The following is a 17,438-nucleotide window of genomic DNA, read 5'->3' on the forward strand; positions in this document are numbered from 1 at the left end:
ATATCTATTTATTTTTTTAATGACTGTGCATATTTGCATACACAGATGGTTAGAGAGAAAGCGATGACGTGAGTCTCTCCTTGGAGACTAGGAGGTGATCAGGAAATAAAACAGGTGTCTGGAAGGGGTTCTGCTAGAGAAGGGAGAACTGAGAGTCAATAACCATCACTCAGACAGGCAGGAGTTCTCCGCAGGTAGCCGCCCGGCCAGGCCCACTCGTGCACCCGCTTTGGGGACAGGCTGTGCTTCTTCCTATTTCTTCGCTGGCGGCCACAGGGTGCACGTTTATTTGAAAAGGATTGAGCTGCCTGCTCAGTGGCTGGTCAGGTTGACTCTTTAAGACTAGTGGATAGTTCTTTTTAATATCTTCAGTGCTTTTTTTTTTTTTTTTTTTTTTTTTTGAGGTTGAAGGGGAAGCGATCGGTTAAAATTCTGGTTTGGTAAGTGGGAGATTCTCAGAAATGAGAAAAGGGGCAGGAAACTGACTTAGAAGCCGGAGCGCAAAGCTGCAGCCCCCAGCGGGCCATCTCCCGCCCCCTCACTCCTGGCGGTGACCTCCCGCCGAGACCCCGGGCGGCTGCACCGACAGTTGCTCGGTCCTTCCCCGGCGCGTTGTCATCGGCGGGGCTTGCCGGGCATCGCCCGCTCCGCGCCGCAGCGCGCGCCAGCCCCCGGGGAGGGTGGGAAGGACCGGCTCTGCGCTCGCCGGGTCCCCAGGGCGCCTCTGCTGCGCGGCGGGCGCGGCGCCCACCATGCCCGGCTGCCCGCGGCTCGCCCTGCTCTGCGCGCTGCCCTGGCTCCTGCGGGCGGCGGCACCCGGGAGCCCGGCGCCACCCCTCGCGCGCCGCGACCCCCACGACCCGGCCAGGGGCGCCGATTTCGATCGTGTCTACAGCGGCGTAGTGAGCCTCAGCACCGAGGACATCTACTCCTTCTCCTACACCAGCCAGCCTGGCCAGGTAAGAAGCTCGCTTCCCTCGCGCGCTCGGCTCCCAGGAACTTGCCAGACCTCGGAGCCCGTCGCTGCTTCGGGTCCTTCGGGAAGCGACCTCGGGAGACCTCAGGGACTGGGGGCCCCTAGCTCCTTTCTCATTCACCGCAATCACTGCCCTGCCGAGCGGCGCGTCCTCCGCAACCGGCCTTGGGAACAACTCCGCTCCCCTTCCCGCCTCCCCTGGCCTGGCCGCTGGCATTTCTGGGCTTCCCAAGGCACTGGTCCCCCCACGGTCTGCGGGTCCTGTCCGCCTACTGGACCTTCCTCTAGGAAAGTCGCGGTTTCCAGGGTCGCGGAGGGCAAGGACCGCAGCTCTGGTCCTGATCTCCTGCAGGGAAGGAAACTCGTTCCATTGGGATGACTCCGCCAGACCCTTCTGTTTCCTAGCGCAGTGGGGTGGAAGCGCTGCTCGGAATCTAAAACGGGAATGTGTGAGAATGGACGCAAGCTGCAGAACCTCTGTGCATTCGTAGTCACTTCCTGTGCTTCTGTACCATTGTCACACATCTGTGCTTCCGAGAAGCCGGAAGACCCGGCCAGAGACGTAGGAACTGCAGCCATGCCCCTGTCTGTTGAGATTTTGATTTTAAATAAGGGTGGATAATTGTGTGAAAATGTTAGACCTGTTTCTGACAAGAATTGAGGTGAGGCAAGGGAATGACTTCCAGCAGCTATCCCTTTGACACATATACTCTGATTATATAATGTAAGAAAAACATAGCATGATTTTTTTTTCTTTAATGGTACAGATAAAAGAGACCCCCCCCCCCCCCATTGTACCTGTCTCTGGATCTTCATCCCACATAAATGTGTGTGGGTATGTGTCCCTACTCCCGGGAAAATTCAGGAACTGATTATTGGGATACCATGATATGCCTCCCTCTGTAACTCTCACTGACCCAGGAACTTGGGGTTGTACTGAGCTGGAGGAACCAATGTGCCTATGCCCTCCCAGTCATCTCCCAACTGTGTGTATTAAGCAAGTGTTCCATCTCCACTCTGTCACTCCACCCTAAGGTGTGGTTGCCATGGCAGCACAGCCCTCACCCTGTCCTGTCCTCCTCTGGCCTTCCCCTGGTGTGCCCTGAAGTGAGCAGAGTGGCTGTGTGCAGAGCCGTTCCATTATAGACATGTGGGAAGGGGCAGATTTATTCTCCAAACCCCACGTAAGTGACCTCTTTCTGTCCCGTGTGTGGTATGGGCCAGCTGACATATGACAGATAAGGTGTGTTTCTAGCCCTGTGATTGACTCAGAACAAATAAAAGTCTAAAGAACTCCATGATCTCTGGGATGTACTGCCAGCATCCCCCTAAATCATCGGTAAGAAAACTCAAGTGATCTGTGCAAAGTTAATTCCTAACAGCAGGCTTTCGTGTTTCTTGCACTTCTTCTTAGAGATAGATTGACTGCCTTTTAACTGTTTGGCCTTTTTGCCGTTAGTATTCTGCCAGTTCCTCTACTTCACTATAGCACAGGTGACACTATTTGCAGTTGGGGTCACCTGACTGACTTTGTTAGAAAACCATGCGACATTGAGGAAAAGGGCAGAATCATGTTCATCTCTGTACCCCAGTACCTAGCACAGTGCTTGGCACATAAGAGGTTTACCAATGTTTTGGAAAGAAAAAAAAAGAATAAAAAGTGAAGAAAGATTTAAGGACTCTATAAGCTGAAGCTAAATAAGATAAACTATGTAGTGTTTCACTAGGTTGAAAGTGTAAGATCATTTCAGATAAAAACAAAAAATTTTTATGAAAAACAAAATTTTTAAGAATTTTTCTGCGATTATGCCCTTTCCATTTTGCCTGTGTGTTAAAGTGCCCTTTATTTTATGAAACAATGTCAATTACTTTTTAAAATATCTTTGCATAATATAATAAAAAGTTAGTTACCCTAGAAGTCCCTAAAATTTTACTAGTCAGCAATACAGGTGGGGACCATGGAACTGACAGATAACTCAAGTATTTTAATGCCAGTAAGCAATAATATGAACCAGATGTTCTCAAATCTTACAGCTTTCTGAGCTCTCTCTCTAATGTCCAAGTAAGACAGTGGAACTCTCCGCCCGCTTACTTTGGGAAGTGACCCTCCTCTGCCTCCAGGCAGTATTTCTGTTGATTTCTCCAGAGATGGCATTTTTCTGACCTGTTCGTCCAACCCATTACTCAGTTTCTATTGATAGCCTCCTCTCCTCTTAATCCCTTTTGCCCCACGTGAGCACCAGCAGCCCCTCCTTCCAATACCATGAATATGATACTGTTGGATTTAGCAGAATTTTACCGAAGATTTGGACTAACGTAAGGAAATTGCAGAACACCGCAGGATAAATGATAGATTAAATCAGAAATCTAGGTAACTCTGTTATAACAATTTATCAGCTATCCCCCACGGGGAAATCTCAAGATAGTGACACTATTTTGGGGGCACTGGCTTATCAGTGTCTTCCTGGCCACCCCAAATGCTGACTTCCCACTCTCTAAATTTTTGTTACTATCTCATATCAAACGGTTTTTGCCTCCATCACCAAACCCAGACTCACCAAAGGGCTCTGCTAAATAAAGGTCTATAAACCCAAAAGTATAAGCATGGCCATGACCAGTCTCCTTCGACCTGAGCAAGTCCTGGTCAGGGCTCCTTCCCCTGAAGGGGTCCTTTCCCACCTACCCCTCTTCAGTGCAACAAAGAATTTGGTTTAGGAGAAAAAAAATCTAATTTTTTTTTTGCATTTTAATCTCCTTTTTCCTTTTCTCTTCAAACATTGTTATATTTGCCATTATTTCTCCTTCAGCTTGGAGGAGAAAGGCTATTCTAAATTTAGGCTTTGGTAGAGAGAGGAAGCTACCATGGGAGCCTTCCCTCCTAATCTTTCCTGTCAGCCTCAGCATCTCCCCTACCAAACTGCTGTTCTGGAGAACTGTTTAGCCACGTGTATGTCCTGGTAATTAGCTGAGCTCAGTACCAGGAAAAGTCTCACATGCCTTCCAGGCAGACAGTAATGTAAATAAGAAGTTGCCATTAAAAAAAATATCACCAAAAGAATGGAGTGATTGGTTTAAAGGAGAATAATGAAAGTAATGATTGAAGATGCAGGTTAGGCAAGACCATGGTTCATTTCATTTCCCTTTTCAGAGGACTAGGGTTTCACTGTGGCACACAAGGTGTTCTAAGACCACAGGCTGGAGCAAGACCGGGAGGAAATCACCTCGCTGAGAAAGTCACCAGGGATATGATTGAGTAGGACAGAGGGCACAAAAGCAGATTTTTTGGAAATGAGACTACTTTGTACAGACAGGCGCTGGCGATAAGCAGATGTTTATATTTGAGTCTTTAATTAAAAATCTACCCACTGTGCAACAAGATGTCTTTCTGAGACGTTCAGAAGCAGAATTCAGTGTTTGCCATAGAATTTTTTGAATTTGAAATGTTTCCCTGGAAATAATTATTTTGTTTATTACACGGAGGCATTTGTCTTTTGATGACATATACTTTTCTATGCCCAAGGAACAATGCTGGCTTTAGTATGATCAATCATCAGTCATGTATCTAAACCAGTTATACCAGTCTCTTGGATCCAGGTTCAAAAGCCCACCCAGTTCTCATGAACAATGGTATCTTCTAGCTATGTACATGAATAGTGATGGAGAAGAATGTAAGATTTTGATGTGCAGTCTCAGTTCTCCTGGTCTCGTTTGTGCTCTCCCTGTGTTCTCAGTACTGCGGCAGCGAAGCCTCCTCTGGTGTTCTCTTACTGAACTGCCTGGCGCTTGTTTGTGAGGGGAGAATCATCTCATTCGCACATGATCTGGGTGACTGGTTACTGTCTCTGTCAGCTCAGGCTGTTATAACAGAACACCATAGTCTGGGGGCCTTAAAAAATATTTCTAACAGTTTTAGAGGCTGGGGAGTCCGAGATCTAAGTGCCAGCAGATTTGGCATCTGGTGAGAACTGGCTTCCTGGCTTATAGACAGTGCCTTCTGTCTGGGTCTGCACATGGCCCACAGAGCAGAGAGAAGCAAGCTCTCTCCTGTTTCTTCTTATAAAGGCACTAATCTCATCATGAGGGCTCCAACCTCGTGATCTAATTACATTCCTAAGGCCCAATCTCCAAATACTATCACATTGGGGATTAGGCTTCAAGTTATGAATTGGGGTGAGGGGGGAATACAAATCTTCAGTCTATAGAAGTCACCTCCCACATTTTTCTCTGTGGCTCTGAATGGAGCATTAACTGTCATAAGGGTGTCACGGGCTGACCATACTCCAATTATGATTTTTACGGAGGCCCCATCTCCTGCCTGCCTAGACGATAATCTTGTGCTAAATTCTATAATGAATTCTGTAGGTATGTGCTGTCCAGTATGGTAGCCACTATCCACATGTGGCGATGGAGCACTGGAACTGTAGCTAGTCACAAAATGAGTTGTACTGTAAGGGTATAGAACACACTAGATTTTGAAGACAGTATGAAAAAAAAACATAAAATGTATCATTCATATTTTTATTGATTATGTATTATACTAGAGGCCCGGTGCACAAAAATTTGTGCACTGGCAGGGGGTGGTGGGGGAGGGGGGAGGGGTGTCCCTCAGCCAGACCTGTGCCCTCTCACAGTCTGGGAACCCTCAGGAGATAACCACCTGCTGGCTTAGGCCAGCTCCCCAGGTGGCAGATCGCAGGACCAGATCCCGCGCTGGGTCGCAGATGGCAGGCCCTCTGCCTCGCCACACTGCCCCGCTGCCCACTGCACATGGCAGGCCCAGCGGGTGTTGGGACGGGGTGGGCGGATCACGATCGGCCCGGCAGGCGGCAGGGCAGGGCGGGGCGTGGGGGCGGGCGGAACACAATCCACAGTGCCCTGCCTCACCCCACCGGCCACCGGGCGGCACACATGGACTGCAGGCCCCACTGGCCGCCGGGCCATGCACACAGACTGCAGGCCTGGCAGGCGGCAGGGAAGGGCAGGGCGCGGCGGATAGCGGTCCGCCCGCCCCACCCCGCCACCCACCAGGCCGCGCACGTGGACTGCAGGCCTGGCAGGCGGTGGGGCAGGCAGCGGCTGGCGGCAGGACAGGCGGATTGCACTGTCCCACCCTGCCTAAAGTATGCAAATTAGCCGCCATCTTTGTTGGTGATTAATTTGCATATCGCGCTGATTAGCCAAGGGGAGGCGTAACGAAGGTACAGTCAATTACCATGTTTGTCTATTATTAGATAGGATACTGGATATATTTGGTTAAATAAATACATAATAAAATTCACTTCACCTGTTTTACTTTTTTAACATAGCTACTAGAAAATTAAAAACATGTTTGGCTCATATTATGTTTTTATTAGATGACACTTCTCCAAGTACTACAAGACTTAAGAGAAGTCCAGCAGTTCTCAACCTGTGGGTTGCAACCCCTTTGGCGGTCAAACGACCCTTTCACAGGGGTCGCCTGAGAACATCCTGCATATCAGATATTTACGTTACGATTCATAACAGTAGCAACATTACAGTTATGAAGTAGCAATGAAAATAATTTTATGGTTGGGTCACAACATGAGGAATTGTATTTATTTTATTTATTTTTTTTAATATATTTTATTGATTTTTTTACAGAGAGGAAGGGAGAGGGATAGAGAGTTAAAATCGATGAGAGAGAAACATCGATCAGCTGCCTCCTGCACACCTCCTACTGGGGATGTGCCCGAAACCAAGGTACATGCCCTTGACTGGAATCGAACCTGGGACCTTTCAGTCTGCAGGCCGACACTCTATCCACTGAGCCAAACCAGTTAGGGCGAGGAACTGTATTTAAAGGGCCAGAAGGTTGAGAACCACTGGAGAAGTCATTCATTCCACCAATAGCTTTGTTGGAGGTAATGAGGTTTGAAAAGGTGATAATAGATAAGCAGAACTTGGATAGGCAGAAAGAAAGGGGAATAAGGCTGCTGTAAACATTCGCATGCAGATTTTTGCGTGGATTTAAGTTTTCAACTCATTTGGTTACATACCAAGGAGCTTAATTCCTGGGTCACATGCTAAGAGTAGGCTCCTTTTTATAAGGAACTGTCAAACTTGTCTTCCAAAGTGATTGAACCATTTTGCATTCCCACCAGCAGTGAATGGGAGTCCCTGTTGCTCCACATCCTCATCTGCATCTGGTATTGTCAGTGCTTTAGATTTTAGCCATTCTGACAGGTCTAGCGTCATATCTCATCGTTTTAGTTTGCAATGTCCTGATGGCATATGCTGTTGAGTATCTTTTCATGTGCTTATTTGCTATCCATACATTTTCTTTGGTGAGGTGTCTGTTCAGATTTTTTGTCCAATTTTAAATTGCATTGCTTGTTTCTGTATTGTTGAGTTTTTAAGGATCCTTTATATATTTTGGATACCAGTCCTTTATCAGATACAAGTTTTGCAAATATTCTCTCCTTGTCCATGGCTTGTCTTTTCATTCGCTTAATAGTGTTGGTTTTTTTCCTAAAGAGCAGACATTTTAAAATTTAAGGAAGTGCCACTTAACAAGATTCTTTTCATGGATCGTGCCTTTGATATGATGTCTAAAAAGTCACCAAATCTAAGGTCACCTAGATTTTCTCCTATGTTATTTTCTGGAAGTTATATAGGTTCAAATTTTACATTTAGGTTTACGATCCATTTGGTGTTAATTTTTGTGAAAGGTGTAAGGTCTCTGTCTAGATTTTTTTTTTCTATTTTTTTCCTTTTTTAAATTTTTTTTCTTTCTATCTAGATTTTTTGTTTTTGCATATGTGTCCAATTGTCCCAGCACTACCCTATTTTTAGTATTACAGTAAATGTGTGTATGTGTGCATTTACCACCTGACTTGAACCAAAGAGTTTGAAGCAGCTTCTCACCTAGAGCCCATTATCCTTAGCCTTCCCTTCTGCAGCCACCACGTCTAATTTTGGCCATTCTCTTGGTGCTCCTTTTCTCTGTGTATCTGATGTCTCTGCTTCTCCCATCCTTTTTGTCTTTCAAGTCTTTTATGTATACTGTCAGCCCATCAAGGTTCTTTCTCTTCTCTAGTTGATCTCCTCAGGTTGTGTGAGGCTTTGCTGCCGCAGACACTCCTTCTTCTATATCTCAGGAGATAGGTTTTATTCCTTACTTCCTGATTCAGAGCCATGGTGGGTCATCTCAGTTACTAGAAATCTGGTCTCCCTATTTTCAAGGTTTTGTTATAGAATTTTAATACCAATAGTGGAGGATGAAGGATTGTGCATGTCAAGTCTACTTAGCTACAGATGTGTAATTGGGCTTGTACTTGAGACTTTTCCTGTTCTTTTTTTTACATCACTACAAAAAAACATTTAAACTGTCCCTCGAAACCACAAGAAAGGGGACTGTATTTAAACTGAAGAGCTAACAGGATCTGTTAAGTCACCCAATCTCTTCTCACTTAACAGAGGGAAAACTGAGAGCCAATGAAATAAATGATTTCTTCAAAATCATGTAACTAGTTTAAAGCAAAGCCAGGAACATAACTCAGGTTCCTGAGGATATTTCCTCAGGGTGTTTGTGCTAAACCACTCTCCCTCCCACAAGAGCACCTCTTTAAATCAACAACAATAAGAACAATTGTTAAATATTGTAGTCGTACTTCCACAGCCAGGTCATTTGACCATGCACTTTAGGAGCTTCATGTATGACTTCTTGACAATACTGAAAATTGAATCAAGAGGTTTTTCATTTTTGTTTTCCCTCATGAATTGCCCAGGCCTCCATTTGTCTATGTAAGTCAGCAGGCAGGGTTGACACTAAGTAAAACTGGGAAGTTGGCAGATTTTCTTCAGTGTTTCACAGAGCCACAGCCACCCACCAATCACGATCTTACTCTGAGTCCCTGTGGACCAAAGGGTCAATCTTCATCTCTTTTGTGCTTTGTTTTTATTTTTATTTTTTTATTTTATTTTATTGATTTTTTACAGAGAGAAAGGGTGAGGGATAGAGAGTTAGAAACATCGATGAGAGAGAAACATTGATCAGCTGCCTCCTGCACACTCCCTACTGGGTATGTGCCCGCAACCAAGGTACATGCCCTTGACCGGAATCAAACCTGGGACCCTTGAGTCCACAGGCTGATGCTCTATCCACTGAGCCAAACCGGTTAGGACTTGTGCTTTGTTTTTATCAGTGCTGGATTCCTTCTTTGTGCCAGAAACAGGGCAGCTTGGAGACCCAAGCAGCAAGCCTATATGTTACTCTAGGACAGTATTAATCCTGAGAACTGGTATTTCTGGATCCCCACTAAACAGCCATGAAGATAAGCCATCGAAAACAGGAATAACTGACTGTTTCTGTACCTCTAGGTTTAACTACCCTTTGTGGACAAAGTGACTCACACTCTTTTAATTAACCTAACTGGAAGCATATGCTATGCTCCCCCAAAATTAACATGTAAATGCCCAGTTTTATTTTAGCCTCCAGAATATTTGCAAAATGGAATCCTGTATTTGCCCTCCCCCTCCCCAACCTTGCCATCATCACTGGAGTGGAGGAATTATAGCTTTTTAAGAGAAAGGTAATGTTTACCTGAGGAATAAAGAGATAAAAAGTAGGGGAAAGGAGAGAGGCAACAGGATGAAGTCTGGGTGTTCAGAGGTGGTTTTAGGAGGTCTGTGAACAGTGAAGTTCCAAGATAGCTGTGGGATGTGAGTGAAATAAAGAGAAGAGAATGTGGGGTCTGGCAAGATTTTTACCTGAAAGCAACAGAAATCAGCCAGCAAATAAGAGCAGAAAAGTAATTTATTAATAGGATTTAGGTATCTCCCAAATCTGATTACCAGGTTCAGACTACAATTTGGAACCAAGGGAAACTAAACTGCAGGGGATTATAGCAATAGCTAGAAAACAGCCAAAACCGGTTTGGCTCAGTGGATAGAGCGTCAGCCTGCGGACTGAAAGGTCCCAGTTCGATTCCAGTCAAGGGCATGTACATGGGTTGAGGGCACATCCCCAGTAGGAGATGTGTAGCAGGCAGCTGATCGATGTTTCTCTCTCATCGATGTTTCTAACTCTCTATCCCTCTCCCTTCCTCTCTGTAAAAAATCAATAAAATATTTTTTTAAAAAAAGAAAGAAAACAGTATAGGGAGGCCTCAAAACATTAAAAATGGAGCTGCAATAATACCCAGCAATACCACTTCTGGGCATTTATGCAAAGAATACAAAAACACTATTTAAAAAAGATAAATGCACCCCTATGTTCATTGCAGCATTATTTACAATAGCCAGGATATGTAAGCAAATTATGTGTCCATCGACAGATGAATGGATAAAAATGTGGTATATGGTCCAGCTGGTGTTGCTCAATTGATTGAGCCTCATCCCATGCACCAAGAGGTTGCTGGTTCAATTCCTAGTCAGGGCACATGCCTGGGTTGTAAGCTCAATCCCCAGTAGGAGGTAGCCGATGGGTGTTTCTCTCTCATTGATGTTTCTATCTCTCTCTCCCTCTCCCTTCCTTTCTTTTTAAAATCAATAAAAACATATGGCCGAAACCGGTTTGGCTCAGTGGATAGAGCGTCGGCCTGCGGACTGAAAGGTCCCAGGTTCGATTCCGGTCAAGGGCATGTACCTGGGTTGCGGGCACATCCCCAGCAGGAGATGTGCAAGAGGCGGCTGATCGATGTTTCTCTCTCATCGATGTTTCTAACTCTCTATCTCTCTCCCTTCCTCTCTGTAAAAAATCAATAAAAATATATTTTAAAAAAATAAATAAAAAAATAAAAACATATGTTCTAAAATGTGGTATGTGGATATACAATAAAAAATAATAAAATCTTGCCATTTGTGACAACATGGATGGACCTTGAGGGTATTATGCTAAGTGAAAGAAATCAGACAGAAAGACAAATACCATTATGATTTCATTTATATGTGGAATCTAAAAAAAAAAAAAAAGAATAAATAAAAAAACAAAACAAAAACAAACCCATATATACAGAGAAGAAGCTTATGCTTGTCCAAAGGGAGAGGAATGGATGGATGGAAATTAAAAAATAAAATTAAGACTGACATAAACTACTTTTAGGGATTAATATAAAGAAAAAATTATAGCAACGGCCATGCCACACAGCAGTGCATACATTGTAGTCAGGGTCCATCCTCGTAGCCAGCTGGAGGAGCAACCTTCCCCCATGCATGGGCCAACAGCAACCAAGACTCAACTCTAATAGGAGGGCTCACATAACTGACACAAAGAACATTTTTGTAGCACCTATCTTGGTGACCAGGGAGACGGCACCACTAAGCCCCACAAAACACCTACTACATAAGGCCATGCTACCAAGGCTATGTCATACGCAGAAGTGAATACAGATAGACAGGCAAAATGGGAGACAAAGAAACATGGCCCAAATGAAAGAATAGGAGAAACCCCAGAAAAATAAGTACATGAAATAGAGGCAAGCAAGCCACTAGATACAGAGTTGAAAACAATGGTTATAAGGATGTCCAAAATACTTAGAGAGGACTACAACAAATAGATAACAAGCATTAAAAAGGACATAGAGCCCTAACCAGTTTGGCTCAGTGGATAGAGTGTTGGCCTGTAGACTGAAGAGTTGCAGGTTCGATTCTGGTGAGGGGCACATGCCTGGGTTGCAGGCTTAATCCCCCATAGGGGGTGTGCAGGAGGCAGCTGATCAATTATTCTCTCTCATCATTGATGTTTCTATCTCTCTCTCCCTCTCCCTCTCTGAAATCAATAAAAAATATATTTTTAAAAAGGACATAGACACCATTAAAAATCAGCCAGAAATGAAGAATATCATATCTGTATTAAAGAATAAGTTACAAGGAATCAACAGTAGGCTAGGTGAAGCAGAAGATCAAATCAGTGATTTAGAAGACAAAGTAGAGGAAAACATCCAATCAAAGCAGAAAAAATAAAGAATTTTTAAAAATAAGTATAGCCTAAGGAGCCTCTGGGACAACATGAAGCATAACAACATCCATATTATGGGGGTAACAGAAGGAGAAGAGAGAGATCAAGGAATTGAGAACCTACTTGAAGAAATAATGGCTGAAAACTTCCCTAACCTGGTGAAAGAAAAAGACACACAAGTTTAGGAAGTGCCAAGAGTCACAAACAAGAAGAACCCAAAGAGACCCACGCCAAGACACATCAAAATTAAAATTATAAAGGTTAAAGACAAAAAGAGAATCTTAAAAGCAGCAAGAGAAAGACAATTACTTATCTACAAGAGAGCTCCCATAATACTATCAGCTGATGTTTCAACAGAAATTTTGCAGCCTAGAAGACATTGGCACAAAATATTCCATGTGATGAAAAGCAAGGACCTACAATCAAGACTACTCTACCCAGCAAGGCTATCATTTGACATTGAAGGTGAAATAAAGAGCTTCCCAGACAAGAAACAGTTAATGGAGTTCATTACCACCAAACAAGTATTATAAGAAATGCTAAAGCATCTTCTTTAAGAAGAAGAAAGGGGGAGGGGGAGAAGGAGCATAGTTATAAAAAATAAAACAGCAATAAATACATATATATCAATAATCACTTTAAATGTAAATGGCTTAAATGCTCCAATTAAAAGATATAGGATAGCTTAATGGATAAGAAAACAAGACTCAGTTGTAGAATTGTGCACCTGAAACCTGTATAATTTTGTTATCTAGTGTCACCCCAATAAATTCAATGAAAAGGGAAAAAAGACAAGACTTGTATATATATTGTCTATAAGAGAACCAGTTTAGAACAAAAGATATGCACAGAATGAAAGTAAAGGGTTGGAAAAAGGCATTTCATACAAATGAACATGAAAAAAAAAAAGCTGGGTTAGCAATACTTATCAGACAAAATAGAGTTTAAAACAAAGGCCATAAACTGAAAATGGAACTCCCATTTGACCCTGTGATCCCACTTCTAGGAATATATCCCAAGAAACCAGAAACACCAATCAGAAAGGATATATGCACCCCCATGTTCATAGCAGCACAATTCACCATAGCTAAGATCTGGAAAGTGCCCATCAGTAGATGAATGGATTAGAAAACTGTGGTACATCTACACGATGGAATACTATGCTGCTCTAAAAAGGAAGGAACTCTTACCATTTGCAACGTCATGGATGGAACTGGAGAGCATTATGCTAAGTGAAATAAGCCAGTCAATGAAGGAAAAATACCACATGATCTCACTCATTCATGGATAATAGAGACCATTATAAACTTTTGAACAATAATAGATACAGAGGCAGAGCTGCCTCAAACAGATTGTCAAACTGCAGCAGGAAGGCCGGGGAGGGTTGGGGGGCAGGAGGTAGGGGGGTAAGAGATCAACTAAAGGACTTGTATGCATGCATATAAACATAACCAGTGGACATAAGACATTGGGGGATAGGGGAGGCTAGGGGACTGTCTAGGGCGGGGGGATAAAATGGACACATATGTAATACCCTTTGTAATACTTTAAGCAATAAAAAAAATAAAAAATAAATAAAAAAAAAATAAAGAATTAAGAGGCCCAAAGAATAGCTTTAAAAAAAAAAAAAAAAGAAATTATCTTGCATTTTCTATGATTTTAGATATATGGAATGATATAGCATGTACTCTTTTATGTCAATCTTCTTTCACTTATATTTGAGATTCATCCATGGTGTCATGTGTATCCATTGTTCATTCTTTCTTATTGCTGAGTAGTATTCCATTATATAAATAACACATTCTGTGTATCCATTTACCTATTGATGGACTTCCAGACTTTCCCAACTTGAAGCTATTGTGAATGAAGCTGCTATAAAATTCATGTACAGGTCTTGGTGTAGACTTGTATTTTTCATATAGATGTATTTTGAATGTTTAGGATTGAAAATTCTCAAGAATTTGGAAAAATGGGAGCAGCCAGGACAAACTCTGAGATATTCTCCAACTACATAGAGTTTGAATAGGAGAAAATACTTTCTTTCCAAAACAGAGCTGGTGCCATTGAAGCCAAGAGATGAAGTATTTCAAAATGGCAGGAATTGGCAGTTCTGACAAAAACTGCTATAAAGCAAAAGAAATGTAGATTAAAAAGAGTCAATTAAACTTGAGGAGATGGAAGTGCCTGAGAACCTGAGCATGATGAATTCTGTTGGAGAGGTGGAAGTGAAAACCTAATTGGAACTGGTCAGAGAGCAAATAAGAAGTGAATAAATGAAGTAAATATGTATATACAAATTTTCATAGGATCTTGACTGTGAAAGAGGCAACTGATGAGAACGTGAAGTTAAGGGGGAACTCTCTTAAGTGGGGGTACAAAAGCATGTTTGGATGATGGGAAATATTCCATTTGGGAATGGACATGGGAAAGGTGAATGAATGAATGAATGAATGAATGACTGGTTTCATCCAATATAGGAGTATTATTATGCAATGAGTAAGGCAAGGAAACTGAGAATATTTGCAAGAGAGAGGTTAAAATGACCATGAAATGTAAGTGAATTTGGAAGAACGAAAAGATAAGAGGAGATGGAAAGGTTGATGGACTAGAGATCTTAACGAAGTAGTACCATAGTGGAAGCAGGAAGGAAAGGAAGTGGTGGTTAAAGAACAGCATTTTGCCTAAGTGACTTCCAGGTGATGCAGTCTCTGGCAATGACAAGTCTAGAGTGTAACCATGGAAGTGAATGGCTAAGTCAGAGCAGAAGAGAGTCATTATCATTGTGGAGGTCAAGGAACTGAGAGATAGACAGGATACTTACTGTACAGGGTGCCCACATAGGCAATGAATTTGCCAAGGGCAAAGGCAAGAGTTGGATTAGAGAAGAATGCTTTCAACAAGCATGCCTGCCTCTAGGAAAAGATCAGACTCCCTGGCCAAGATGAACTGGGCGCCAGAGGGGAGACTCCTAGAAGATGAGTGGACCATGAACACACATACTGTAGCTGAGCAGGTCTTGGGCTTCTACCTCAAATCCAAAAGATTATGCTAAGCAAAATAAACCAGACAGAGAAAGACAAGTATGACATGTTCTCACTCATAAGTGGAATTTAATGAACAAAATAAACTGATGAACAAAATAGATCCAGAGACATAGAAGCATGGAACCGACTGGTGAATCTCAGAGAGAAGGGGGGTGGGGTGGAAAGAGGTTAACCAAAGAACTTATATGTATTGTGCATAATCCATGGACACAGAAAAGAGTGTGGTGAAGGCCTGGGGGGTGGGAGGGGGACAGCAGGTAGGGGAAGGTCAATGAGGAAAAAAGGGGGACCTCTGTAATACTTTCAACAATAAAGATAAATTTTTTTTAACGTTAACAAAAAAAAAAAAAAAAAAAAAAACAAAGGCCATAGAAGCAAAGGAGGACATTGCATAATAATAAAGGCAGCAATACATCAAAAGGACATAACCCTTATAAACATTTATGCAACCAACATAGGAGCACCTAAATATATAAAGCAAATCTTGATGGACATAAAGGGAGAGATCAACAGCAATCCAGTCATAGTAGGGTTTATTAACACCCCCATTGAAATCAATAGATAGATCTTCCAAACAGAAAATCAATAAGGAAATAGCAGCCTTCAATGATATAATAGAGCCAATGGATTTAACTGATATTTTCAGAGCATTTCATCCCAAAGTAGCAGAATATGCATTATTTTCAAATGCACATGGAAAACTTTCTAGGATAGAACACATGCTAGGACACAAGACAAGTTTCAACAAATTCAAGAAGATTGAAATCATATCAAGCATCTTCTCTGACCACAATGGTATAAAACTAGAAATCAATTACATGAAAAACACACAAACAATGGCGGCTAAATAACATGTTACTTAAAAAAAAATGAGTGAGATCAAGGAAGAAATCAAAAGATATCTTGAGAGAAATGAAAATGAACACATAACAATCCAAAATTGATGGGACACAGCGAAAGCAGTCCTAAGAGGGAAATTCATAGCAATGCAGGCCTAATTTAAGAAGCATGAGTCTGACCGGCATGGCTCAGTGGTTAAGTGTCCACCTATGAACCAGGAGGTCACCATTCAATTCCTAGTCAAGGTATATGCCTGGGTTGTGGGCTCGATCACCAGTAGGGTGAGTGTAGGAGGCAGCCAATCCATGATTTTCTTTCATCATTGGTGTTCCTATCTCTCTCTTTTTTAATTTCTTCTTCATTTATTATTTATTTAATATTTTTTTTATTGATTTCAGAGAGGGAGAAAGAGATAGAAACATCAATGTTGAAAAAGAATCATGGATTGACTGCCTACTGCATGCCCTCTACTGGGGATCGAGCCCACAGTCCAGGCATGTGCCCTTGACTGGAAACAAACCTGGGATCCTTCAGTCTGCAGTCTGACACTCTATCCACTGAGCCAAACCAGCTAGGGCGATGTTGCTATCTCTTTCTCCCACTTCTTTACTCTCTGAAATCAATAAAAATATATTTTTAAGAAAAAGAAGCATGAAAATTTTCAAACAATCTAACCTTACACCTAAAGGAACTAGAAAAGGAACAACAAAAAAAGCCCTTAGTGAGTAGAAGAAAAGAAATAATAAAGATAAAAAAAAAAAACACCAAGATGGCGGCATAGGTAAACACCGGAAATTGATGCCTCCCACAACAAATTCAAAAATACAACTAAAAGACAAAACAGACATCATCCAGAACCACAGGAAGGCTGGCTGAGTAGAAATTGTACAACTAGAAGGAAAGAGAAAAGCACACTGAGAGCCAGAGGAGGTGCAGATGTGCAGAGGTATGGAGGTGCACACTGCAAGGGCTGGCAACTGAGGACGCGGCTGTCTTTTTGAATTGGGAGGGAGTCATAAGCCCCCGACTGCTCTGAACTCCAGTTCCGGGTGAGTCTCTGGGGACGCAGACTCATACAGGGAGAAACTGGACTGTCTGGCAGCAGGCAGAACTCGGAACTTGAGGGCGGCTTTCTCTCAAAGGTGCTTGCAGTGATTACCAGGACACTGAGACTCAGGGCCCCTTAGGGCAGGGCTGAGGATCAGCCATAGCTGCTTGCTCCACCCTGTTGATTCCCTGAGACCCCGCCCCACCCAAGCTGCGGCAGAGGCTTTTGCATATGAATGCCCTGGCCCTTTGCAACCTGAAAATTACCTAACAAATTGCAGCTGGGACAGACAGACCCAGAAATTCCAAGAGATGGCCTAAGGCCCCACAGCAGCTTGCATTGCTTCACAGCTGGGCCTCATCAGGGCACCTCCAAACTCCAAACAAGGAAGGGGAATCTGCAGATCTCTTCGTAGCTCCTGCTGGGTAACCTCAGGCAGAGGCTAAATTAGCACCTCCTTAGATCCAAGAGCCAGTGTACCCAGTGGTCAGAGTGGGACCATCCATTTACAGCTCCTCAGATCCATAAGGGACACACTCAGGGGGCAGACTCAGTGAGCACCAAAGCCCCACTGAAGCAAATCTTGCCTCATAAGGGTGTCTTTAGCACAGA

General features: G+C 43.0%; 1 protein-coding gene across 2 annotated transcripts in view; it reads left to right on the forward strand.

Annotated features, from left to right (window-relative positions):
- The first annotated feature begins 425 nt into the window (after positions 1–425).
- SIDT1 (SID1 transmembrane family member 1) overlaps positions 426–17,438 on the forward strand; it is a 94,713-nt gene continuing 77,700 nt past the window's right edge. Inside the window, exon 1 of one of the 2 annotated variants that reach the window (XM_036352302.1) lies at positions 426–959. In XM_036352302.1, the coding sequence (XP_036208195.1) occupies positions 753–959 (207 nt within the window). In that variant the 5' untranslated portion in view covers positions 426–752. The remainder of the gene's footprint in view (positions 960–17,438) is intronic. The other variant, XM_036352303.1, reaches the window with a different exon arrangement.

The sequence above is a fragment of the Myotis myotis genome, unplaced genomic scaffold, assembly GCF_014108235.1.
Source record: "Myotis myotis isolate mMyoMyo1 unplaced genomic scaffold, mMyoMyo1.p scaffold_m19_p_2, whole genome shotgun sequence".
Taxonomy (NCBI): Eukaryota; Metazoa; Chordata; class Mammalia; order Chiroptera; family Vespertilionidae; genus Myotis; species Myotis myotis.